Source organism: Grus americana, chromosome Z, assembly GCF_028858705.1.
Source record: "Grus americana isolate bGruAme1 chromosome Z, bGruAme1.mat, whole genome shotgun sequence".
Classification (NCBI taxonomy): Eukaryota; Metazoa; Chordata; class Aves; order Gruiformes; family Gruidae; genus Grus; species Grus americana.
In genome coordinates, this window is record NC_072891.1 from 36051022 (window position 1) to 36078534 (window position 27513).

The 27513-nt window shown below is 41.1% G+C and overlaps 1 protein-coding gene across 7 annotated transcripts in view; it reads right to left on the bottom strand.

Annotated features, from left to right (window-relative positions):
- Positions 1 to 27513, bottom strand: part of FREM1 (FRAS1 related extracellular matrix 1) — a 74196-nt gene that overhangs the window by 16200 nt on the left and 30483 nt on the right. For 3 of the 7 annotated variants that reach the window (XM_054810609.1, XM_054810610.1, XM_054810611.1), the window contains exons 15-29: positions 26662 to 26755; positions 25952 to 26204; positions 23906 to 24103; positions 22496 to 22681; positions 21352 to 21548; positions 20324 to 20552; positions 18117 to 18261; positions 14640 to 14781; positions 13056 to 13251; positions 12124 to 12388; positions 7039 to 7453; positions 5550 to 5751; positions 4931 to 5075; positions 2596 to 2725; positions 1083 to 1155 (exon numbers count right to left, since the gene is read on the bottom strand). In XM_054810609.1, coding sequence (XP_054666584.1) covers positions 1083 to 1155; positions 2596 to 2725; positions 4931 to 5075; positions 5550 to 5751; positions 7039 to 7453; positions 12124 to 12388; positions 13056 to 13251; positions 14640 to 14781; positions 18117 to 18261; positions 20324 to 20552; positions 21352 to 21548; positions 22496 to 22681; positions 23906 to 24103; positions 25952 to 26204; positions 26662 to 26755 — 2870 coding nt within the window. Of the gene's footprint in view, positions 1 to 1082; positions 1156 to 2595; positions 2726 to 4930; positions 5076 to 5549; positions 5752 to 7038; positions 7507 to 12123; positions 12389 to 13055; positions 13252 to 14639; positions 14782 to 18116; positions 18262 to 20323; positions 20553 to 21351; positions 21549 to 22495; positions 22682 to 23905; positions 24104 to 25951; positions 26205 to 26661; positions 26756 to 27513 lie in introns of those variants that run through there. The other 4 variants (XM_054810612.1, XM_054810614.1, XM_054810616.1 and 1 more) reach the window with 4 other exon arrangements.

Below are 27513 nucleotides of genomic sequence, written 5' to 3' on the forward strand. Positions count from 1 at the left end.
TTATTATGTTCCCCATATCTGTTTTTCAAATACAGGTAAGCACTGACACTAATTTTTACCATCATATACATGCCATTTATTTCAGCCTTTCACAGATTATAAATTTTGTCTCCTCTGTAGTCACTGTGACTTTCTGCCACTGAAATCTTACTGCTGGCAGTCTCTGTTGGCATTGCAGGCAACATCCTCGGAGGCCTATGCGGACCCCATTTTCTAAACTCAAATAAATCCTGCACTATGCCAACAGGCTGTGTTCCAAAAAACCTGAGACTTACGTATGCAAAGGAAGTGATTATGATAGCAAATGGGTTTTCATTCCCAGATAGTCTATTCATATGAGAAAAAAAGAGTTTTTCAGGTGAAGCTGAATTTCTGAATGGTAAATTGTGAAACTGTCACCTAGACTGTTTTTTCCCTAGACCCAGGGAGATAATCAAAGCATAATAATAATAAATTGTGCAGAACAGAGGAAGCATTTTTTTCAGTATCTTCACATTTGTATTCATTTTTACTATTCATTCTCCCCCAACAAAAAAAAAAAAAAATCAAGCTCCTTTGATAATACAGTTACTATAATTTCTTGGTATTTACAACCTCAGCCAAGGTCAGACTGCTGTTATGATTACCGTGCAAGCAGAGATGAGGTCTGAAAATTTTTCAGGTTCTTTTGCACCTTTCTGGTCTTGGATGCCTTACACAACTTAAGCTGTACTCAGTTTTGTCTACATTTGAACAGCTTCCTGAGCTTTACCTATTATGTCTTAAATCTTTAGAGCATCTCACAGATCAGCTCTGGGTGAGTCCTCCCCAGCCCAGCTGTAGGGAGATTAGGAGACAACATTTCAGCACTTTTGATATTTTAACTGATGTAAAGGGACCACACGCCATCTCATCCTGAGTAGTAAGGATACTAACTCACAAAGGAAGCCCACTGCACTTCCAGAAAATGAGCTCAAGTGTCTTTAATCCTATTCAGCTCCTCCAACTACAGATACATAACAGGTTTCACTTTCCAAAATGAGAGTTTACACGTTCAAAATCAATGAATTAATTTTAAAATTATTCAGTGCACCGGTTCATACCTGGATCAAACTGAAGAAGCTTGGACGGAGTCACTGTAAAGTCCTTTCCCAGAATAGCAGATATTTCGTTGACCTTAGAAGAAATCAAACAGTAAATGCCATGCTGTGACCTATTTCACCAAACCACTGCATTCTGCTGTGTGCTGAAGCTACTGTGTGCCTCTCCATGGGTCTCAAAAAGACATGCCCACCCATACATGTGCTTAGGCTGAAAAAAGAGATAAAGATCTAAACAATAAACATTGCAACGTGCAACTGTTGTTCTGTCCTTGCTCACGGTTTAAAACTCATAATCAAAAAAATTTGCTTATCTTAAAATTTTGCCTTGTCTCCTCTCAAATTGCTACGTGACAGCATCAGACAGCACTGCTGTTCACCGTGAACCCAGCCATACCTGACTTCTGGACAGGCACATCATGGCATCCTGGAAGAGCAGCAGCAGCCTGGCCACATTTGCCCATTTAGCCCTTTCCGAGGTCTTGGAAGCACCGTTTGCACACAGATCTGTGTGCCAGCCCCAAAGACTCGTTGGGGTAGGCATGAACCTCTACATACGTAAGTATGAGCACTCCAGCGACTCCCTGAAATTTCATAGGAGACCAGCAGAGGACACCAGCTTGCACACTGTGTTCTTGATGCTGGGATCAATTTCACTGGTCTTTGTAGCCAAGTGACTACCAGAGTTGAGTCTCCGGCCTCTGTGAAGGATAGGGCAGGATGGCCCTTGATGAAGTGAATAGCAAAATTCCCACTGACTTCAGTGAAAGAAAAATCAAAACTATGTTTCCAATTAGGGCTGTAATCCTGAGAAACTGTGAGGGAGACTTTTAGTATTTTTCTAGCAAGGGGAACTTGTAAAATCCTGGAATTTCCACTTTATGAGGAAAGATAAAATTTGTGAAGGCAAGTTGTACAAAACCTGTTTTACAAAATTATAACCTGCTGCTTTCGGTCTAATTTTTTTTTTTTTTTTTTTTTTTTAACATAAGACAGAGACTGTTACTGAAAATGTAGTAGGCTCCTTGGGCTTTTTCCTAGGCTGATGGCAGGGTGTGGGGAGGTGGGGTGTGGGGTGTGCGTATGAGAAATGGAGGAGGCTGCTGTGACTGTGGGGTTGAAGCTCCCATAGCTCCTGGGCGCTTCCAGCCTGAGCAGGGAAATGAGAAGTCCCAAGGCCCCAGTTGCCCAAAGCCTGGATTTTAAAGTGGCAAACTCTGGAAACCCAGCTTCTGGGCACAGTACCAAAGGAAACTGCCTGCTCTGTCACAGTCATCAAAACTGCTCCAAAACATTCCAGTTTTGGTTAATCAGCATTTCTACTTAAAACACATTAAGTTTTGTCAGAAATTTTTCAACTATCAGTACTAGCAAGGCCAGTGTCCCGGTAAGCCTGGTTTGAATTGCATGGCCTCCTTGCTGATTACTGAAATACCTTTTAAGTCTGAGGAAGAAACTAATGGACTCCACTACTTATTATTAAGTTTCCAGTTAGGAGCTTGGCTTTTATCTTTACCTTCACAGCAATAAAGGCAGAATCTGCAGAGTGTCCTGCCCTGGTGATTTTCAGAGACACCACCCCCACGCTCTCACACACTTCATATTCCGTCTGTTGCATTTCAATCCGAGACCACCGTAGCTCCAGCCTGTGGGAGAGGAGGGAAAACCCATGTGAAGCAAAGCCACCTCCCCTGCTGCCTCCACCCCCTGCTGCTCCCAGGTTCAGTGAGGAGCCGATACACATACTGAGTCTTTGTTTCCCAATCAACACTTTTGTGTGATTTGGCTGATTAGAAAGAGGGAGAGGCGGTTAATAAATCTTCCAGTCGAGCCCTGGTCTAGCCCAAAGCAAGCCTAAATCTTGTTTCAGAAGCAGAGGGGTTCTGCAGCAACTTTGAGAAGAGCAGAGTTCATCCATAAATAACACCAAATAGTCCAAGACAAGCTATCACTGTTTCTTCCTGTTTCACTTTAGCCCTGTAGTTTTATTTTACTCTCACTTCCCAGTATTTTCTCTACAATATCCTCCTTTCTTCCCACCTTCCTTCATCTATCCTCTAACCTCCGCTAGCGTGTAGGGCACACGCTAGGACTTCACCGCCTCCGTGTGAGTGCCCTCCCCGCTCCTCTTACTTTAATACTCTGTGTACTTCACTCTTCAGCCATAGAAGGGGCTGAGTCCAGCCGTCTCATACACTGAATTTTAGAATTGTTCGGGGATGTGACTGAACCTTGGAGGATCATGTGCTGCACAAGATAGCCAGTAAACATCTTGCTTTTTTAAAAGCTGTGATAAAAATTAGCGTGTGTCAGAGAGAGTTGAAAGAGAGTGGAAAGAAGGAAAATGAGCTGTGCTACGTACAAAACAATTTCAACATTTCTCAAACAACCTTTCAGGGTTGACTAGCTCTAACACCAGTGGAAGCTTCCTCCTGTCCTCCTATATCCTCTGATACTCATGGTGTGGGCAACCCATTTAGAAACTGATTTGCTTTCTTTTAGCTAAAGAGGATGCGTGTGCCAAGTGTAGTCTAGCAGTATTCAGATAAAAGCTGGGATTCAAATTTAATAATTTCAACATGCAAATCAAACTTGTCTTTTGAACCAGTGACCATTAGGTGATAAATTGTTGGATTTTTTTTTTTAAAAAAAAAACCCCTCTCACAAGCTTTTAAATCCAATATTAAAAATATTATTTTTCCTTAAAAGCCAAATTCCCCTTTGTTCTGAGGTCCAGATAAATTCTACTTCTCTGAAACTCCTATTTTGCATAGAAAAAGTGCTTTCTCTTTGATCTCTTCGTAAAGCTGTGTTACGCATTGCTATTTATGTACTAGCAGGCACTCTTTCCCACGAGGAGTGGCAGCGTTTTAATGGTGGTTTTAGTCTCAGCGCAGCTGCGAGCCCGCACAGCGCAGCTGGGGAAGTGCTCGGGCTGGCTGCGTTCAGATGCGTTTGCGTGTGGGGACATCTTTTGGCACAGCGCGTAACTGCCGAAACGATGTCTCCAGCTCTGCTCTGTCCCCATCCTCTCTCCAGAGCACTCCTCTGCCCCTTTTCCCTCTCCATGGGTTCTCGTTTGTGAGTAGCCAGTTTATCCCAGGAAAATACCGTTAGTTATTTTTCTCAATTACTTGTGATTAAATAAACTGGTTGAACATTTAGCCCTATTTTCAGAAATAAAGAGAAATGTTGCCCCTGCTGTAGAGCTGTTCCTGATTTTGGCCTTCATCATCAAAGCACAGTTCAGATGATAGCCCAGTCTCTAAATTTTGTACATTGGGTTTATCATATGCCACAAGGAAATTTTTGGTAATATATAATATAATATATAATACAAATTTTGACAATGGATGACAAAGAAGATGCTGTGTGCCCTCCACCTTCTTTCAATGCTCTTCTGCAGAAGTATGGCTCTCGTAGTTTTTACTGTTTGAGGGCATCCCCTCCATCGTCATCTCAAGCTCGTGAATAAAGCGTTGCCATCGACACAGGGCAAGAGTGACCTCCAGCTGCAGGGCCATGTACATGAATCAGCAGTCCCGTCCCTCAGCACCCAGTATCTCAGATCTCCAAATGCCCAACTGCCACTTGGAGGAAACTCCATTATGTTTTTCTGTGAGGCCCTCAGGGCCCTTGAGAACTGTGCTCCAGTCTAACCTGGAGCTAGCCCTTTGTATTTCATCTCCCTGAGGGGAAGAAACCTTCTTTACTGTTCAACAAAAGAAATGGCAGTTTGGGTCATAGTGATGTTCACGCCTGCACAGCTTCAAGCCCAGCACAGGTTCGTTTGCCCCGGGGAGCAGCGCGCACAGTGCATCGTGGCACACACCACCGAGGGTCAGAGATACCTTTGGGGCACCGCCGAGTTTCCACTGGCATCTGTGACCTGAAACTCTACGTTGTCTGAATTCACTTCCTGCGAAGGATTGATGACATAAAGTATGATTTTGCTGTTTAAATCCTTTTGGCTAAACCCTTCCCGAATAAATCCACCTGGGAAAGAAGAGAAACATTCAGGTGAATCAAAAGCTTGTTAATAAGAACCACATAGCTCATACAGACTGTTTTCAACTTTTCTTTGTGTTCAACATTTAGAAAATTTGAAAATTTACAGAAACCTGGTTTTATAGCTAAACAGCAACATCCCAGCTCATTATAAGCCCCAGCCAATTTCTGCCCATGTGACATGTTTATCAAATGGCCAAGTTCAATATTAATCTTTTATTTTTCTTGACACAAGCAAATATAGTTTCTCAATGGCAGCTATTAACAACCATCTCAACTCTTTGAGGAGTCATGATGAGCATAAGACTCAGGATTTAGTGCAGAAGTTTTCTTACTACATTCAAACCTTGCCCAAAGTTTGCTGAGAAATTTTGATTTCCTCTATCAAGCAAACATTAACAGGGTAGGTTTTGGAATCTGGTCTGGTACATCCCAAAATACAGAGATTATAGAAGACAGCACCTGTTGTTATATTTTCCAGGTAGCCATAATGAGGACCTTGTAAAATCTTAAAAATTATGTTGTCATCTTCTGTATTGGGGTCAGATGCCTTCAGGGACCTGGCAGTAATATAGATCCCGTAATTGCCATTCTTCAGCAGTTCCACATCAGAAAAGCAACGGAGATGAAGAATTTTTGGTGCCATGTTGTCCAAATGATCCACCTAAAACAAAGTTAGACAAAGGTATATTCCTTTTACGGCATCAGGATATTCTCTGTTCTACTTTTGCTAAAAGCATAGTTGCCTGCTCAGGATGGCAATAGCCGCTTTGATTCGCAGTCTGCTCCAGGAGAAGCCTGATCTCCAGTTAAGTACTACTTCCCATGAGAGCTTTCCAGGCCCTGATTGCCCAGTCGCTTGCTGCATGCAGCGGGATACAACACACCAGGGAGGGGAACACAGATTCTGTGTACCTCTGCCCTGGTGTCCCACACTCCCCATACTCCTCCTTTTTGATATAAGTTTTTTTCATAGCAAATGAAAACTCCAGCAAAGATTTCTCAAATCTGTTTTACAATAACAAGCATGGAAACCTAAGGATTATGATAATCACAGTCATAGACCTGGCCAATATGTCTCCGCAAATCTGTGCCGCCTTTCACAACTTCTGATGATTCTTCTAACACTCCACAACTGTTGTTGGTGTTTCCATATCTCAGCTTCTGCTGAAATAGCACTCCTCACTCATCATATAACTTCAAGCTTTGTCATCAGGAAAAGTTAGGAGCCTCTTCGTTAGTATCAGTGTTTTGAAACATGCAGAAGTTTGACATGCAATGCAATCAGGCCTGCTTTTATACTGAAACATGCCGGAGAGATATGTACAAGAAGTCATAGCAAAGGCACCTGAGCCTATGATACAGTGGGAAGAAATTGAAAATGAGAGAAATGGGAAGTGAACAGAAGGATCCTAGTAAAGGAAGGAAGGATCAGAGCAGGCATGCAACAAAGACTCCCAGAAGGAAGACAGGCTATCCAGTTGTGGGAGTGAAGTGGCTGTAATTCAAGATTTATTTGACATGAAAATCAGCAGTCATCCTAGTATCTCTCACATGCAAATCAGTGGGTCATGTACCAAGTGGGAAAGCAGAGCAGGAGGAAGTTAATTCCTCCCCACAGCTGGGCTCAACTTTAGGGTTGAGATTTCTATGTAAAATATTTTAGCAAGTATTAAGTATATAGCTATATACTTGCTTATATTCATATAAGCAAGCAGGATGTCTTTCTTCTCTTTGCACTCTATAAAATTCTTTGCCTGAGTAATGCATTGTGGCAAGTAGTTAATTCTCCAGATTAATTATTCACAGAACACAGAAAGTGAACATTTTAGCTGGTAAATACCTCAGTTAAATCATAGACTGCAGCAAGTACCAGTTGTCATCAAAATTACTACATTTTCCACCTTATCATGCTATATACCTCTTTTAAGTAGCCTATGGTCACACTTGCCTGAATGGTGAATGCCACTGGCTCGTTCTGCACCCTCCCATTCACGATGAATCCTTGATTAGTCCTATCTGTTGCAACAAATGTAAATCTGTCAGTCTGGGAATCCCCACCTCGGTGCTTGTATGCAACATCCCTGTTGTCCACATCTTGCTGGGTGAAATTGTACTGCAGTAGCACAGCCCCTCGGTAATAGAGATGACCGTATTGGGGAAGATGAGCCAAGAGGAAGGTAAGGTTTTCTTTGGCAGTGTCTGGGTCTGAAAGCTGCAGGACATCAGGAGAAAGGAGTGCTATAGCACCTTCCACTAATCTTAACCCCATGTTCCTAGATAGTGTGGGCAAAGCTTGGTCGACTGCCTCCAAGGAGATCATGAATGTCCCATGCTTAGTCCTCAGTCCATTGCTGATGATGAATCTGGCAAAGAGAGGCAAGGTAGTCTTCAGCATGTGTTCTTGATTCACCATGTACTGAAATGAAATGATAATACACACCTTTACTACAGGACTTGCCTGTGTTGATACTGCGAAAGTAGTAGAGCTGGTTTGAGCTCAAACCCAGACTATGAGTGAGGTGGATGTATAACTTAACAGCATGAAGGCAGATGGCCAGGTATATGACAAGAGTTACGATGCATCTGCAGGAATCTGAGTAGATGCCAGAGGAATGGCTTTGAGGAAGTACCCATCAGTCTCAGCAGTTATAACAGAGCTGATCTAATCTTCTAGCTCAGATACAGATGGAGCAGATCGAAAATGGTGGACTGGCTGGGGGGCTTATTGCACCCTCTGGCATACATACACATTTGTACACATCCTTAAGTATATCTTCACTTGGTTACCTGGCAGTGGCAACTGCCAGTGAAAGTTCTGGCTTTGTCTACAACTTACAGAAAGAGGTGTGTAAAGTACATGGTCTGCCTGGACAATGTTGGGTTTTTTCTGTTCACTTTTACAAGGCTTTTGTACCCAGTAGTCCCAAAACTACCTAAAAAAGCAAGCTGGAAAAAGATCCATCCTCAGCTCACTTTGTGGATTTGTTTAGGCAATAACCGTATCTGTAAATTTCTGTATATTCAGAGGAACTGATTTATGTTTCTTTACAAAACTCAAGTAAGGTTTCACTGACATACTAAGATTCTTTGGGAGATATTGGGCAGAATTATACAAGTTGCTAGGGTAATTTAAAAAACAGAGATGTCCATACCGTGTGTTTATTAAAGGATCAGTTCTGCAAAGTTCTTATTCCATGCTGGAAATTTCTTTTAATAGCAGCATGGTTTCTTACAGTTGTCTCTGAAGCAGTAATATTTTTTTAGATATACTGAAGATTTGATTATACTCTACAGTTAATTTTCCTTTCCTAGACAAGAGAAAGGTAAAGGTGCCCAAGGCTGGAGAGAAAATCTATTGGAAGCCTACCAGCTGAGTATGGGCTTTTGCCGTACAAGTGATAGCATGTTCTGCAGAAATTTATTATTGAATTTAGTTGTGGATAAAGAGAAAACCAATCTTTTACCCTTCAAAATTAATCCTAGCTTTCATTGTCAAGATTATTACTGAAGTATTTTTTTCTGAAAGCAATTATATTCCACATTGTCATGCCTGTAACAAAAACTCTTGAAGGTATATGAAACTAAAAGTTGCTTTGAAAATGTCTCACAAATGTCCTTTGTATCCCATCACGATATAGTACGTAAGAGTTACCTTTCCTTCCTCAGAAGTTTCTATGGTTTTGCTGCGTAGCACATGCAAAAGAATCTTGGAGAGTGGTTTTCACCCAGATTTGTTCTGCCTGAGCTGGACCAGAGTCTGCTTTGCAAAGCAATTAGCTTGTGGTGGACTATTCACCTTCCCTGACTTTCCTTTTCCCCCCACCCTTCCATGCCCAGCGCTTTGAATGCACATACAGTTACACTAATGCACCTGATCTTGTATGGGACAGTATCGTGGGACAGTTGTTTCAGACAATATCAGGGCCAGCCTAGCTGGCTGCTTTCAACCTAGCATGCTTCTACCATATGTAAGTGAAATGGGGACTTACTGACATTCAGACTATCTGCCTCCTCTTGCTCTCTTGACTACAGACCTCAAAGAAGTATTTAAATAATTGCAGGGTCAGAACCTGGCCTATTGTTTTGTGCCTTGAATGTAAGTGACCTTCAGTAGGCCATGGAGTAGCTTACTGTGTCACACAGACTGTCCATCTAAAACTCCTCACTGCCTTCACCAATGCTGGATGATTAGGGCTTGATCGACTTGTAAGCTGGCAGCATGCCATGAAACAGATGGGAATGAGCACAGGCAGACCAGGGACTGTATAGCAGTTAGAAATATGTTTACTGAGGATGGTATTCCCAGCTGGGAGCCTAGAGACATCTGTCTGCACTGACCTAATGCTATTGTGCCAATGGTAAAAGGGTTGTGCTATTAGTGATCTAGCTGAAATCAAATACAGAACAAGAATAATGATGATAAATACTATGCTAAGGGAAAAAAGAAAAGGCAAAACTTGTTCAGTCAAGATCTTAATCATCTCTCAAAAAGTCTGGAAGATTGCAGTGGAAGTGAGTTTTCTATGGTTCTTTGATTGCCTGTAAAATCATTTAGATGGTGTCTCAAACAATATTTAAGTGAAAGACTTAGATAATTCTGTTCATGAAACTGAAGATTCATCCAGTCTTCTCCAGAATACCAGATAGGAGCAAACCTCCTCGTTATATACATCAGACTGAAATTTACGATGCAAATGTTGTGCACAACTTGATTTCACAGGTGATGAAACTGCCTGTGTCCAAGACATCCCTTTTTCAGCACTTCAGGAGATTTTGGTTGTTTGTTTCTGGTTTATGGCTGCTTCATAGTTTCCTTAGGAATGGAGAGCAGCCAATATTCTCCTCACTCTGATGAAATTTAGGGGACAACTCTCAGGCACAGCTAGGAGGACATGTTGCATGGTTGGATTTCACCATTACCAACATTTCATGCTTTCTACAGTTTGATGGCAACAGAGTTGGCTGTAGGACCTACCATCTGTCATGGCATTTAGAAGATAAAAATGGAATCATAAATAGTGCCAGCTCATTACAAAACCGAGCCAGCGTGTCAAAATGGAGGACATTAACATGTTCTTTTAGTATCCTGCTGCCAGCATCTGATGTCAGGTTGCTAATCACTTGAAGTCATCTGTCCAAACAAGCACTGCCAAATCTTTCTTCCAGGCCAGCAGCACCAAACAATACAGGCAAATTTATGTCTGAAGGAAGTACTTCAGTGGAAAGTAAAAATCTGATCAGTTAATCTCCCCCCCACCCCCCCCGCATTTACCCATATAATTAATGTAACCATTCCTTGTTTAAATAATAATAATAATATTCTGCCACAATATTTATATGTCTACACAAACTGAAATTCTTTTCCAAATGATAACATCAATGAGCATCAATTATTGTGATTAAAATAGTTATTGAATATCAATATTTATTAAAGCATCATAACATTACTTTGATAAGGCTGACTTTCTAGTTTGGTTCTTATCCATTGGCCAAAACAGAAGACATTGGGGTTATCCACATGCACTCTTTCCCTAGAATTGTTTGGTCTGCTTTTATTAGTGTGGTGTAGAAGTCATCCTGATGCACTCCACTCCTACACTGCCCAACCTAGGGTTGGCATGACTGCAACCTTACTTGTCTAAGCTAATTCCAGTTTGGGTCATAGCATTTCACAATGGAGAAACATAAAGCCAGAGGATATTTGTTCACTCTTTCTGTCATGACTACAAATGGATCAGATGAATCTCCTAACTAGACTTTCTACCACATTGAATTTAGTGGAAGGGATAGTTTAAAATGTCTCAACTGAGGAAAGTCCAAAAATTACTTTTGGCTTAACTCTAGATAATGTCACACATGACCCACTAGCTTGACTTCCCTGCAAAAAAGCTCTCAGACTGGATGACATAACATGTCCTTGAATCTTCATCACACATCATGGAAAATGCAATTCAGATCAGGAATCTAGTCAGAAGGGAGTGTAAAAAGGCATCTTTTCTGAATTGCAACTCTTAAGAGCTAAATCCTTTATTTTTCATAGTCACAAATGAAAAACTAACAAGCTTTTATTTTTGTGTGGAAAATTTGTATTTTACAGAAAGTCCACTTTCTGTCAAAAGCTGTTTTCTGAGGAAATAGTCAACGATAGCAAGAAGTTAGCGTTCTTCCTTTAGAAATATTTTCCTTATTTCTAAGCACTTTTTTTCCTGAATTTGCTCTTTTACAAAACTGTCCCTGAGACTTTGAGCAACAATACATCTACTCTGTCTTTACCTGATGATAATTCATTACATCATTCCCCTCTTTAACCAAGGGAGATTCATTAAAGAAGAAAATTAGGAAATATTCTCTTCAGGAGTATACCTAGTCTAAGCTGGCCTAAGGACAAGGTTCAGAACCAAGTGAAAGTAAACTTAAATATCACTAGGCTGCTGAACTAGGCCTGTAGGTAACCAGGTTTACCCCCCAAATCCAATTGTCTGCATGAATTACCAAACTATTGTGGTGTCAGAATAGATAAGTGGACTGTTTTTCAGTATGTTCAAGAACTGAAGTGTGGCTTCAAAAAGCATGGAACTGAATGAATAAGATAAATAAGACTAGACAAGAAAGCAGTTATTTAATACCTGGATGGACCAGTTGTTTTAATACATCCAGCTGTAGCAAGAAGCCAAAGGAAAAATTCCACAGAGTGTGTTCCTAGTCCTTCTCACCCACTTAAATCTTAACAGCTGTGCATGTTTGGGTGCTCTAATATTATTGAAGCTAGTATCATTGAGTGAATGTGGCTCTGGCTACAGTTTCAGCATCAGTTAGAAAATGCATTTATCACCAAAGCAGTCATAACTATGTGTATTATAGTAGAAATATCTTTGCTATATAAATATTGACAATTCCCATACAGCTTCCACCTATTTTTAATAATTTGTATTTTGTTTTTCTGTTTGTTTTGTGTTGTGGGTTTTGGGGGTTTTTTTTAAATACCCAAGACATCTAAAGGGAGAAGTTTGGGGAGTGAGGTGTTATGCCTTACCTGAATGTATCTTCAGGAACAACTGCTTTTGTGTTGTGAACATAGCAAACTATCTGTCTTGCTACATCCATTTGACTGAAGCTTGTAATGGGGATGCCAGGATAGCTGACATACTCTATTCGTCCATACTGGGGTGGGGAGGTTATCACATAGAGGAGCTCCTCTGGCTTGTCACTACCATCCAGTGCAAGGAGGACATTGGTTGTAATATAGCCCCGATCCCCTTTTGGCACTCTAAGAGGTTTTATGAAAACAGCAATGTCTCCTGCGGGATAGACAAAAAACCACTAAAATAGTTGTATTGTAAGTTGATCTCTCATGCATTATTTAGCCACAAGCAAGCCGTCACCAGCAGAAAAATCACAGGACTGTAGGATTATAGGGAAATTCAGGCTGGAAGGGACTTCAGGATGACTCTAGTCCAACCTTCAGCTCAAAGCAGGGTCAGCCATGAGATCAGCCATAAAAGGTTGATCAGGGCTTTGTCCCATCGGGGCTTGAAAACTGCCAAGGATGGAGACAGCACAACCTCTCTGAACCCGTGTTCCAATCTTAGAAGTGTTAGGTTAACTTGGTCTAATTTAGGTTTCTATTAGGTTTCTAATAGCAATGCAATAACGGAAGAGAGACTAAACCTGGGAGACAGAGCTGTTCTTGAAAAGTCTTTTTTTCAGAAGGATATTTTCAACTCTCTTTGAAAAGTAGCTGGGAGTCCTGGGAGGCAAGGTGTAGCACGTTGCCTTAGGCAGAGCCTTTTCAAATCCCAGGCCATTTCTTCACCAGCAGGAACATCAGGGCTCTGGCCAGCAGTGAAATCCAGGGATACTTGCCAAGGGCCTATATAGTGTTCAGGGAAGGATTGGGACATGTACTCAGATCATCTTTGTTTCAGAAACAGGCACTGTAAAATGTCAAGTCTAGCAGATCTTTACCCTTTTCCATGTCCTTGATATTTATGTAGAAGTCCATAGCTGGGGATCTGTTGTACCCATCCCAAAGATAAAATGTGAAGCTGTCTTGGCTTTTGGACCCTACAGCTCCTGTATGGACATATCTCACAAGGTTCATATCCAGTTCTTCCTGAGTGCACTTCATTCCTGTTTGGAGAGTCATCCAGCCTTGGCCGACCTACAAAGAATAAACATCCTTCATTAAACAGATAGTCTCCCATGCATCCTCCCCAGTTAATTGTGTTTCTTTGCAGTTATCAAGACTGTTAGTGGCAGGTACCCGTCTTCCCTTTTAAGCTGTAGACTCTTTCCTCATACTATGTTTTGAAGGGCAGTAAATAGCTGGAGTTGTTCCCAAGCAGCTGTAAGGCTGGAGAAGATACAGTGATCATGAATAAAATTGAGTAAATGGAATTTAGCCACTTTTACTCCAGGAAATACATTTCTGCACACTTCTCAATGGGACACCAACAAGATGAAAATGGAATGGTTCCTGACCCAGCTTTTGTTTTTTTAATTTCACAAAGCTGCTCTTGATTCTATCTGACACCATACCTAAAGGGATATCACAAATGAGGCTATGGAGAACTTCATGGAAGCACAGAATTTTAGAGCCTCAGAGGTCTTCTGATGGAAAACTGTGAATCGCCAAATAAAATTTCCAGCTTTTCAGAAGGTAGCATAGTACCCTATACTGGACTGTGTATTTGACATTTAGCCTGCAGTAACAGTGTCACTAGCTTTGGAGCAAAGGTTGTCAAGGATGGACAGCTCAAATACACATGGTAACCCTGTATGTTCAAACTCTCAGACTCCAGCCAGTAGCTGTCTCTCATCCCAGTGTGCAGGACCCCTTTAATTCACAAGTCTGACATGATCCACAGATTCTCACAGGGATCCAGCATCAAAATAATTTCCAGGCTCACAGGTCTTAGAAACTGATTTTCTTTTGCTATTATATATGCATGCAATTAAAAAGAGGCATTTTTTTCTATCTTTGTTCCTGTGGCTTATCTTTGGTCAATAGACAGTCATCTTTCCTTCCATTTCTAATCTTATTTTCTGCCTTTCACCTTGCTATATCCTTTCCATCTTCTTCCTTTTTCCCCTTCCCCCCATACTTTTCTTCTATCTCATTATTTATTATTCACTCTTTCACACATATATCCCTCCATTCTTTCTGAACGCTGAAGTAACTGAAGCAATGGCTTACTTGTCACTTTTTTTTTGATCAAGGACTTCCCCACACACACCCTCCCAGCTTTGATGCTTGATTTTTCCCCTCCATGGGCTGATTCTCCCAGCATCTCTCTCCATTGTCGCCTCAGATGATCTGCCATGTTTTCACCCTCCCTCTCCTCCTGTTGAGAATCTCGCCTTTGGTGTCAAAGCCTCTGGGACAGCATCATTGTTTGGTTCAAACACTCTTTCAACAGTCAAACTGGCCATAGCCATCTACTTTAAAACATGACAGACATTTGGGAGAAAAGGAAGATGAACTTCATTCTACCCTAAAAAGAGAGAGTTCTTTGCATGCCTGCTTTTTGTTGAAGTACAAAGGCTAACCTTGAGCTGAAGCTGACCATTTTCTGGAAGTCTTTCAAATAAGTAGTAAATTCTCTCCCTGGGGGTATCTTTATCTTCTGCTGACAGAACAGCACTAGAAATGATTCGAGTTTCACCCATGTTCACCTCTATGTCATCCTTCCTGCAAAAATTAAAAGTCATGTATTGATACAAAAGAAGAGAAGTAACCTTTCCAACACGTAATTTCTCTGCCAGGAATATGGATTACCCAGAAGCTGACAGAAGTGACAACTGCAGAAAGAATGGAAGGAGGGTGCCTATTTCAGTTCAAAACAGAAAAAAGTAAACAGGGTAGACCAGCTTCTCCTTACAATGGTGAAAAACAACAAAGCAGATACCTACAACAACCTGGGATTTACCACATCTGTCTTCTTCCCCTGGGCCTTATTCTGCTTACTTTCATACAATTTATAAAAAGAGAACAATGTAAACAAATAGGCTGTATTGTATTATATGATATTGCTACTATAGATCATAGCAATACTGACTCTAATGAACTGATTGTTCATTAGAGAAAAGACTGTCTTTCAAATGACTAATCTGTCATTGCTCACCTTAATCTTTAAGAAACATTACAAAGACCTAACTGGCTTCTTCTCTATGCTCCCTATTGCAGAATTTCCCTGGGTTCTTGATTCAGAAAAGTAAGTTAGGGCCACTTGTTCCTTGGCAGAAATGGCCATCACTAGCCACAAATAAAATTTGAGGCCACTCTGGGGAAAAAAGAATCGCACATTGTGTGAAATTCTTGCAGAGTCTTGGTCCAGGATGATTCTCAGATCGTGTCTCCTCTGTTTCCATTCCGAGCTAGTAATCATCCTCCAGTTTGCCTCTGCACACCCTGTGTTACCATCTTGCTGTTAGCTGTCTTACATTTTCACAATGTAGCACACAAACAGCATTATTAGACTACACAAAAGTTTCAAGGGGGTTGGAGAGGATTCAGCATATTTGGTCACTCTGGGGATGGGACCTGCTCAAGCTAATCTGACCAGGGGCCATGGAGCAGGTTGGAAAAGGACAGACTCCTTAGGCATTTGGGCAGCTAAACTCTGGCTGGGCGCAACTGAGCATGTGCAAGTCACGCTGTTTCAAAGGCCAAAGACAGATAGATTTTTACAAGAATTGCTAAAGACACATTCTTCATATAACAGCCTTTTCCTTTGCCAAGCTGCAAGTGCCTGCTCCAAAGTAGAGTGACAACTGAGATTTCCAGAGAAGACGTTGTCACAATTATTTAGTGATTTTGGAAAATACATCAATTATTCTCAGAAAGAGTGGATATTTTTTCCCTGAAGTTTCATATTCAAACTGATATGGATATGAGGCATAGAATTTTCAGGTTTAGCAAAATGAGAAAAAAATAAAATGGAGTCATATGACAATGTGTATCAAGTCGTATTAATGACAGATCAAGCAACCTTAATGATTTGCTCATACTAGCAATAAACATGCTGGGATTATGCAAACAAAAAGACCAGGTCTCTGACCCAAAGACTGTACGAGCCAGGGAGAGAAGATTCAAACAAAAAAATAAGTGAAGATAAACACGTTTAGCTACACCCTGAATGCTGTCTAATCCCAATAGCAGTTAGTTGGTTAAGTCCTTCTAGCACCCACATGTATCATCTTGAGAAGAAGCTTTCAAGGGGAATGTGTGAGGGCCTTACATTCCCCAAGGGCACTCCTTGCTACAGGACGCAATCCAAGAGGTGGCAGATTGAGTTTTTGGCGATCACTGTGAATAAGAGCCACTGTTTGCTAGCCAGAAACATCCCATCCCAGATTCTTCAGTCTGTTGACCATAGCTAATGGAGATGAGACCTGAAAGTCCCTGGGGTAGAAAGGTGCCCCCAGATCACAAGCTGAGAAAAAAGCTTACAGATATTGTCAAATGTTCATCTGTAAAACCCTGCAGTGGCATAAAGGAGCTCCTACCCAACAGCAAAGACGTGGTGACTGAAAGTGGCAGCTAAACCACCTCCGTGCCAAATGGAACATGTTTCCTTAAAGCGCTATTGCTTAACTGCTGGCAGCATGCTGCATCTCAGTGGAAGAGTAACAGGCAAGAAGCAGTAACTTCTTATAATGAAACAGCTATTTTGCAAGTAGATGGCTCACTATGTGCTACTGTTCATCACAGGAATGACAAATGGTGACATCTAACATCACCAGCCAAGGCAGCAACAGTTTCTGGATCCAGCTGGGCAAAGCTAAAAGCACTTGATTTCTTGCACTCCATCATCATCCTTCAGAGAGAAAGGGTGGAAAATGACATACCAAGCTTTACCATGTGAGGAACAAATAGGCAATTATCAGTAATTATCAGTACATTATATGAATACATAAACTATACCCTTTATTTAAACTAGAAATGAACTTTCTTCTTGGCATTATGGGGTTTTTGATAATCTTTCGACTATAAAACTAACAGTTTTTAATGCAGGAAGCTCTCTACATGGTAAACAAAACATTCAAAATTCACTGCAATGAGAAATGTAGGTCTGATCAGAAGCTAGGATGAATATTCTGAGGCATCAGAAATTCCCACTTTAGTGGCAGCCTGCTTAACAGACTGCGAGTCATTTCTGAAATGCAAATTTTAGAGCTTCAGAGCTATCCCCCCTAAAGCCTTTGGGCCCCCAGGTCCCCATCTGTCTGCCTGGGACTGCAAAGCAGCCAGGAGGATGGAGGCCCTCATGTTCTGGGGCAGGTCAACAGCTAAAAAATTGGGGATCCCAGGGGACGAGCTCCTTGTTAAAATGTCCAGGAGGTTCAGCTCTCTCACAGCCAGCTGCCTATCTGCAAATAGTCTGCCAGGCAATTTCTGACCACGTCTGATTCATTTGTGACTCCTAGCTTTGAACTGTAAGGGAAGTTAGTGTGCACCTTTTCAGAAGCTGAATTATGGCTGAGCAATAGAGTTTTGTAGTAGAAAATAAGAGAATCCTTAAGCTGAAAGGCTTTTCCCCATGAGGGAAAGACGCATCAACTTTGTGGATTCTCTCATGCCAAAATCCAGAGCTGCTTTCAGAGAGGTGTTTTAGACCAGCAGTTGCCCCAGGGAAGGGGAAAGCAAAGTAACTTAGTCAAAACCATGGTGGTCAGTGGCCAGCACAGGTCTGCAAAACCAGGGGTCTCTGGTAAACATCTTGAAGTAAGCTGTGAAAGACAAAACAAGCATGTGTCCCCGTCCCGTGTCGTCGTGTCCCCCCCCCCCCCCCTTTTTCTCTATTCTTTTAATACTGAGCAACATTAAAGCATGCCCTTCTTCCACTGAAACTGTTTCTGTTAAACAGGCTGGTAAAGACCCACATGGAAACATCTGTATTGACATTAGTCTGTGACTAGTTATGGCATACTCTCCCCATCAGTCACCGATTTGCTGTTTTGATCACTTCTGGATCATTTTGTCTGAACTCATCCCTCTGACAGAGATAGGAACATGTGGCTTACTTGCTCAGCACTGGTTTCTCATCATTAACTGGAATGACCTTTACTGAAATGGTTCTGAGGACTTTATGTTTCCCATCTGATAACTGGATTTTAAAGCTGTCAGTGAGGTTTTCCGAATTGTCATGCATGTACATCAGCTTCATTCCTGGGGGGTGGGGGGGGAGGAGGGGATCGGGAAGAAAAAGAGAGAAGGAAAGAGGGAGAAATGGAAAGAACAAATAAATCTGACTCCTGCAAAATCTCTCACATCATTTCACTCTGCTTCTATCACCGTTCCTCCATCTCCTCTTCACATGTGCCCTGGTCACAGCAAGTTTTTTTCAGCTACCAAAAGATGAGCTTGGCAAACCACTGCTGTTCATTAATCTAACAACATACTATTGACTCAAAACACCAGCCTGACCTGAATAAGGAGTGACTCCCTTCACAAAAGGGTCTCTGTTGGTCTGAAAAAGGTGCATTTCATTTCCTCTCCTCTCTCCTCTCTCCTCTCTCCTCTCTTCTCCTCTCCTCTCCTCTCCTCTCCTCTCCTCTCCTCTCCTCTCCTCTCCTCTTCTCTCCTCTCCTCTCCTCTCCTCTCCTCTCCTCTCCTCTCCTCTCCTCTCCTCTCCTCTCCTCTCCTCTCTCCAATTTATTTTAACAGGGACCATAGAAAAGGTGAGGCTATCAGGCAACACTTTTCTATGCCTTAAATAATCCTCAGGGAGCTTTAAACAAGTCTTGGGGAGGACGGCTGACCTCATGGCTATGACTATGGACAATCAGAAGATCTGGGCTGGAGGTGGCTTGGTCAGCATTGTGGACAGGAAAAGGGAAAACTCAAGCAATTGGAAGAGAGTCAAAAACAGGACTTGGGAAGGCTGACGAAGGTGGGGACATGATACTTCTGAAGTTTCATATTAGATAGGCAGAGAGAAGAAAAATTTTTCCTCAGGTTTTGAGGGCTGAACTGCAACCTGAGTGGCAGGATTGAATTCATCTCCCTCTTTGTATTGATAGATCCCATATTTCACTAACTGCCCATAGTCTGGAAAAATCCACCATATTCTTGGCAGTGTTAAATGTACTTTTTGAATACATGTACACATGTACTTGAAAGAGCTTTGCTGCTTCAAAGCAGGTTAGAATCATAGAATAGAATCATGGAATTGTTTTGGTTGGAAAAGACCTTTAAGATCATCAAGTCCAATCGTTAATCCAGCACTGCCAAGTCCACCGCTAAACCATGTCCCTAAGCACCACATCTACACATCTTTTAAATACCTCCAGGGATGGTGACTCAACCACTTCCCTGGGCAGCCTCTTCCAGTGATTGATAACCCTTCTGGTGAAGGGATTTTTCCTAATATCTAATGTAAACCTCCCCTGGCACAACTTGAGGCCATTTCCTCTTGTCCTATCAGGTTAACTGATCGTGCTAAGCTATAGAGCCCCAGTTCATACCTTTATCGCTGGCATATGAAGGTATGATGAAGGTATATGTTGCAGCCTTTCAATATATAAAGGAGGCTTATAGGAAAAATGAATATAGATGTTTTACTAATGCCTGTAGTGACAGGACAAGAGCGAAGGGTTTAAACTGAAAGAAGGTAGGTTTACATTGCACATAAGGAAAAAATATTTTACAATAAGAGTGGCAAGGCACTGGAACAGGTTGCCCAGAGAGGCTGTGGATGCCCCCTCCCTGGAAGCGTTCAAGGCCAGGTTGGATGGGGCTTTGGGCAACCTGGTCTAGTGGAGGGTGTCCCTGCCCATGGCAGGGGGGTTGGAACTAGATGGGCTTTGAGGTCCCTTCCAACCCAAACCATTCTATGATTCCATAATTCTGTGATCATTTAGAGCAATATTTAACTCCACGATCAGTTAATGTGGTTTTAAGTAAGTCTCGCTTTCTCTGTTCTAGGTGCTGTCAAACATTTTGAAATCTGTTTGCTGATGTGTTACAAAATTCCCTTTATTTTTTCAGGGCAGATGGCCTCCCTAGTCATATTACTACCCAATTGGACATGTAGGCCTCTCAGGGTGATTTTCTTGACAGTTCCTAAAGTCAATAGACAGCATTAGCATTAGGTTAACTTCTATTCCTAAACATTGTCTTGGAAATACACAGAGGGCAAGTGAATAAATAAGTGGTGAAGGTTTCTTACTGAGCCACCTTGCCTTATTAAAGAAATGAAAAACCAATGTCAGAAGAATGCTGTACCTACCATTCTTCAGTTGCTCCATGGAAAAGTCATGAACAAACAACTCATGGCTGTGGTGGTCGTGGTTTATTAACTGTTTATAGTGTAGAATATCATAGCCATGAACTCCATTAATAAGGAACCCGTACCAAGGCCTCTGCACAACCCCAAATACCAAATGGTCTTGAGGCACATCTAGATCAACCGCATTGATAACAGAGAGATCCAGCTCTTTTGTCTCACCCTCATGAACCTAAACATGAAAGAAAAAAAAAGAAATTACAGAATTTTAGCATGGCTTCTGAAATAGGGTATTTTAGCATACGAGTGTATCTCTTTTTGTTTCCTCCACCCGTTTCCCAGTAGCTTTTGAACTAGCTCCTGATTTCAACCCATTTAAGAGGCATAGAGTAGTAAATGGTTACAGTGATGAAAAGAGAAGGTGATATAAGGAGTATGTATATCTGCCCCAATTAATAGAAACGCTGTTAGGTAAGTAAACTTCATATTAAGTGCTAGGGAATATGCAGAGGAGAAAGTCTTTAAATACATAAATATATATAAAAATATGGATGGAAATAAATTTATACACATACATTCACTTTTTACTTTACAGTAAGATAAGCTTACACTGCCCTAGCATGGTGGTCACAGAATTATTATTTATATTAAAAGCAATCTTCAGAGAGGGGAGAGTCTATGCCAGGAACATAAAAAAATTCTACCAGAATATTATAAAAGCTCTTGAGAAACCGGAAGAAACATAAAGAGCTTTCTGCTTTCTAGATGACTTATTTGCTTCAAGATTTGAGCCTTTTTTTACTTGACTGCAAGTTACCAAACAGAGCTGGGCACTGTTCCAGTCCCACTGAAGCTCGTGTCTTACAGGTTTACATGGGATTTAACTGGGCTGTTTCCTGAACTAGGCTGAAGTACACAAAATAAGGGAAAGATGCAGAGGAAACGGTGTCACAACAACGTTCTTATTTATATTAAAGAGTGTTTTCTGGTATAAAATAATTCTATGACAGGCATTTTGATTCTTTTCTTACAGTAATATTCCTTGCTATGAATTCTGGGACTTCATCATTGGTTGGGTTGATCAGCACGAAAAATGGAGTCTCTGCTGAGCGATGCAGCCCATCAGTGACATAAAGTACAAAGTGATCTGCTGTTGGCTCCATTCGCACGTGCCTGGCTTGTACATAGTTTATGTTCAGGGCTTTCAGATGCTTCAGCTGAAATGAAGCTAGGGATTTTAAAGAGATGATGAGTTAGCACAATCTTTTCCTGCCTTCTGGTCTTACGTATCATAAAAAAATCTGAAACTATGTCTTTCTTCAAAGAAAAATAACTTGGATTTTGTAAGTTCTCAGTCATTTTGTGGCTGAAAGAGTTACACTGCACATTACTGCAAGACACATTTCCTTCCCCTGAAATAAAAATGCATCCTTCCATTTCTTGTGGGACCGCATAACTTCATACTTCTCAGTTCAGTCTGCAGAACTGAGCACAAATAAAAAGACCCAAATAACACGTAGGAAAAGATCTGAGGTTGAAGCAATGACATTGATTGTTATTTGACTGACAGACCAGGAAAATGAGGACCAAAAGGCTCAGCAATTCTGGGTGTTCAGCTGCAGATGCTGGTAAAAGCTGGTAAAAATACAGAACACACCACAGTCTGTTCTGCTGAGAATGAAACTGCCTTACAGTGTTTGAAGGTAGACAAGGGAAGACATCAAAGTCAACCACCATCTCTGTCACTTTTGTAACTTTGCCCTGGAAACTGACACGAGACCCGGGTTTTTCAAATTCCCAGCTACAGCATTTAATTGACAGAAGTATCGGTGAAGGGAAGCACATGAGTCTTGCATGGGAGAGTGAAGGGGGAGGCAGAGAGAGCAGATTAATGTCTCCTATCCCCACTTCTAATAGATTGCAGCTGGAATGCATAAAACAACGATTGGCTTGTTTACTTCAAGTGCCAATTCTTCACATTTGCAGAGCTGCAGTCTCCCTTTGAACTCCTCCCACACAGTCCCATCGCTCTTCCTTTGCCAGCACCTGCCTTCCTCAATAATGCTGATGTTATTGCACACACCTGCAGCTACTTTTTGCCGGAGCCCACCGCACAGCCCTCCACAAGCCCGCTGGACATCATCTGCTTGATTACTATACCTCGTTAAGACTTACCAATACTTATACCAATGTTGCTCTTCTCAAACCCAGGAGAAGGCAGTATATTTTCAATGTAACCAAACTGGGGAGGAGAAACCAAAACAAACTCTAAGTCATCTGCAGTGGTGTCAGGGTCAGTGGCAAACAAATGGTTGGTGGTAAGGGCTGCTGAGGAGCCCTCCTCCACCACAAACCTTGCACCTGCACACAAACAATATGATAAGCATTATTGCTTATTTAGCTCATTTTACTGTTGTTTTTCTTAACAAGAATTGAAATAATAACTAAGGGGGGAAAGAGAACAAATACTGAGTTACTGAGGGGTTTTGCTTTAGGGTTTTTTTTTTTCCTGCTTACACCATCAACTCTACTTTTGCCGTCATGTATAGAGGAAAGGGATCATGAAATTATTTTACTAGTGAGTTATTAGGTAAGGCTTATGTGCTGCTCAAAATCAGTTGTTACCTCTGTTTGTTAGAGCATTAATTACATGAGAGCTGTTACGAATTGCTCATAATGAACAATTTTTCATGCATCACTGCTTAATTTCCCTGCTGGGACTATGCTTCATTTCCATAACATTACTTGGGTGAGAGCCTGCAAATTACAAAACTACTCATACACATGCTTAAAAACTCTCTGAGATACGTGATGCTTACAAACACATGTCATTGAAAAAGACAAGCATACAGAAAGCATACCTTTAATATGTATACTACAAACCTTGTCCAAAGCCCAGGAAATAAATGGCAATTTCACACAATGGGCTGTAGTTGGACTAAATGTACATTACCAACACTATTTCCATTTTAACTGAGTATTTTTGATCCTGAGGAGTACTAGCGAAATTGTGGCTTTACATCTTTTAATTTGATCAGTTACATATATAGCCTAGATTTGTCTTTATGCATTAACAGTTAGGTAATAAAAGATTCTCTCCCTCCATATGAGGGACAGAGTGTAAATTTCTGTTGTATACTTTACATGCAAATATAGATAGATATTGATGTTTATGTTTTTGCGTTGTGTAAACCTGACATTGTCTGGACCTAGGTTCAGTTCAGGGACAAGATATCAATCACTTTTACTCAGACATAGCTTACATATGCAGCAATGGTCGTGTATAGATGGAGGAAAGCAGATTTGAGCACTCCCATCTCTAAACATATAATTTAAACATGCAGCTGAAGAGCCGCAAGCAATTACTCATACTTGCACCTGCAGCTGAATTTGGTGGCTGCACTGTACTAGCAAAAGAAAAAAAAAATATTGATGGAAATTCTGATCCAAAACTTCTGTATGCTGATTTCAGCTGACTCTTTCTGATGCTAAACAAACAAACAAACAAACAAACCCCCTGACTCTTTAGCCATTATGGTACTGCATAGCCCACATGATAATGCTATAGTGAGAGGAAGCTTTCACCGGTTGCAATTGATGGAGGCTGATTGTCCACTGGAAGTATAGTGATGTTAAGGTCATATACTGGAAATGGATCATGAAGAGGAACTGGAGGAGGAAGAGGTCCATCATAACAGCAGTCTTTCACATCTAGGCCAGCCTCACCATCAGAGACAATGAAGGTTAAGATGTCAGTAGAAGGAGTCAGGCCAATCTCCCCACCTGGAAAAAATGTTGCAGTTCAGAATAAATGTTTTACCAAAACTTCATGAAGAATAATTTTGTATCCTGCAAGAACAGTCTGCAATATTCAAAGTCAGAAGAAGAAAACAACAGCAGAATTACTAGAACTCTTAATTCTGGCTGGTGGGAGTCCTGTTTATTTTGGGATTTGGTTTGTGGTTTGTAATTAATTTTAACCGACTTATTTCTATTCTAGAATAAAATGGTATAGAAAAGTATATGACTGAGTTAGTATTATTAATTGTTATTATTATTGCAATGTTATAATATTATATTGTAATTATAATAAAATTGCTAATAATCCAGATAGTTCTGTTCTTTGTGCACCAAGGCATGTGCAAAATGTACATTTGAGCAGAAAGAGAGGGTTTTTTCTGCATTCCTTCTCGAAGAATGTAGAAAAAGGTCTTTCTTTCGTATATATACTCTCTATGACAACTGGTAATATCCATGCTCTTCCAGAAGAAAACATTTTTGCATACCAGGAAATGCATATGCCTCTTACCACTACCAAATGGACTCTAACAAGGGTTGTGCTTTGTTACTATACTGCATATTATTCCTATATGTAGTCACGTTCAAAACGCGGGCTGATACAGCACAGGACTGGGAGCTGCCACCCCTTGCAGGAAGCATCTGTGGCTGAGTATATCCCAGTTCTCAGCACTTCTGCCGGCCTGCGTACTGCATTGCTGCGAGATATTACTAATAAGCTGCCTGAAAAGGAAAGGCAGTGACTCCCACCCTCTCTTGTGATATCTACTGGCAGCAGCACATTTAAATTTGGAATGAAAAACACAGGCACTGCACCCTTGAAGGTCAGCTTCTGTCCTTCATTGCTTCTGCAAAACACTGCCACTGAAGTAATGTTCCTGGTATCTTTAGGATGCTGAAGAAAAGTTTGTTATGGGTGGCCATAATCAAGTACTTCCTTCTCTTCTCAAATACCAGCTGTTCATTTCAGACAGTGCCAAGCCTGAAAATATCACAAATATTCTCCATGCTCGCACAAAATTACAGACTAATTACACAGAAAACCAGAGCCTTTGGGGAAAAAAAAAAAAAAGGAAAAAAAAAAAGACTAAAGCTGTCATCAGAGATGTAGAAAAGAAAACTCCTAATGCTAATGAAAGGACAAAATTAAGTAGGAAAGGGGGTTAACTAGCCCTTGATTTCTGTGAGTAATTAAAAAGGGAAAAAAAAGTATTTTTTTCTATTTTAGAGATAAAACCACAAAATAACATCATTTTAGCACTGTGATTCTCTTGAAGAAATTCTGAACAACATTTATCTTGTAGTACAGAAAGACTATAAACTGTCCAAAACTGGATATCCATCTAGATTGGAGAGGCAAGCAAGAAGTACTTCAGGTTGTTAGCAGTTTTCTATTAAAACTTGGCATCCTCATTTACAGTGTTACATTATTTTATGTAAACGTGAATATGGAAGAAGGTCAACTTTTTTTTTTAATGTCATGAAACAAATAAAAAGACTCAATTTTGTACCTAATTTGATAGTAATTTTGCCAAAAAAGCCCAAGATATTTTACCAGCAACAGTGAGAGATCCTCCAGGATTATGATGCTTTCACGTACTTGTTCTGATATAATTTTCTGTTCAAACAGGGATTTGGAGAACACATTAAAACATTTGGTAGCTGTGTATCATCAGCCCTTTTTTGAAGCCAGCTTACTTTTTTCCCTAATAACAACATATGTGGTTTCTCAGCAGTTCCTGCTGAGCTTCTGCAAAGATTATACAGATTCAGGTTAAGATTTTATGCCAAAAACTCTCTGACCACCTTCCAGTCTGTCCTTAACTCACTTACTAGTGTGCTTATACGTGACTAAACCAGAGATGACATCAGCTTGGGAGAAACGATCCACAGCGATGCCAGCTTTCCTCACTACCCCGTGGTAGGGCTGGCGAGCCAGTATAAACATCAGTTTCATGTCATCACTGTCTGCGTCTGTGGCATAAATGTACTTTGAGGAGAGGACCACTTCTTCACCCTCCAGGCAGTGGAGCACAGGAACAAGGCCTGTTCGCATAACAGGTGGTTCATCATTCACAGGCAACACCTAATCAGGAAAATAATATAAGATCTTTTAATTTTCATTTCAGTGGAAACCTGTTATTCTAATACATTGTTTTCCAGCCCAAACCAGCAGTACGGTGTCAGTGTCAGAGTACACTGAGCTCTCTCTATGAACAAAATTAAACTAGTGGAATTAGGGTCACTCTTAAAATCCAAAGACAAAAGTAAACGAAACCAGACAATTATAGCTTGAGAAAAATTTAAGTACAGAGAGAAGAATTCCAGACAGAAGAACCCAAGCTGGCGCAAGTACAGATGCCTTTCAGCTAGTACAAGCCAAATATCCTCTCAAATTTGCCACATAAACCTGAAAGCTAGGGTCCAAATGGAAGCCTAACAACTCAATTATCTTCCAGTTTCCAAGGGAATGCAAAAAGTTTCAGAAGTCAAGTTTTGCACTCTTCTTCAGAATTGCTCTGAGAAATATGCAACACACTGACCGTGATCTGCAGAATAAACTCTACAAAGTGGATGCCATCTGTGGCTGCAAAAAGGACATCATCAGTGAGAGTCTCAGAGCCGTCATGCCGATACCTGTGTAAAAAAAAAAAAAAAAAAAAAAAAAAGTTTTCACACAGACAAAGCAGCTGTGAGCAGCTGTGCTTTCTGGTCATGCCAGACAATGTGGATCCCTCCCAATATAAAAAGCCAATCCCTGTGCAAGCATGTCCATCTAAGACTGCTAATTCTGGATTGTAGTGTCTTCACAGGGCTTGTGGGGTCTCCTACAAGAAGAAAACCCCCAAGATAAACCAGACATCAGCTAGAAAAAAGGTTTCACTGAGGCTTTATCATCTATTTTCTAGCTGCTTGTGAAGTGTCTACCAAACATGTGTGTCCTCGCTGTGGTAAGTGCCCTCTTTGACTAATAGCTGGAAACGGAGCCAGGGAGCTCAAATTCTGTGTGTATGGAGAAAGTCAAGTCTTGTTCTTGCTACAAATACAGTGGCAAAATTTTTGTCTCTAGGTTAATCAGTGTTAACACAAGTTTTCTTATGAACTAACCAAGTTTAATAAACACACGGCTTCCTTAAAAGAAGCAAGCTGGCAACTATTGCCTTCTTCACAGGAACTGCATGGCTGAATACAGAATTTGCCGCCTCATCTGCATGGGGCAGTCCTTTATAGAGAAACCCGTCTACATCAGACATGGCCACTAGCTCCCTCTTCTTGGCCACACAACAGCTCAGTTTCCAGCGTGACCATTGCGGTCCCGAGGCTCAGCCAGCAATCTTGGCCTGGAGCAGCTCTGCCAGAGCCCTGCCGTGGTGAGCAGAGCTAGCTGTAGCCTC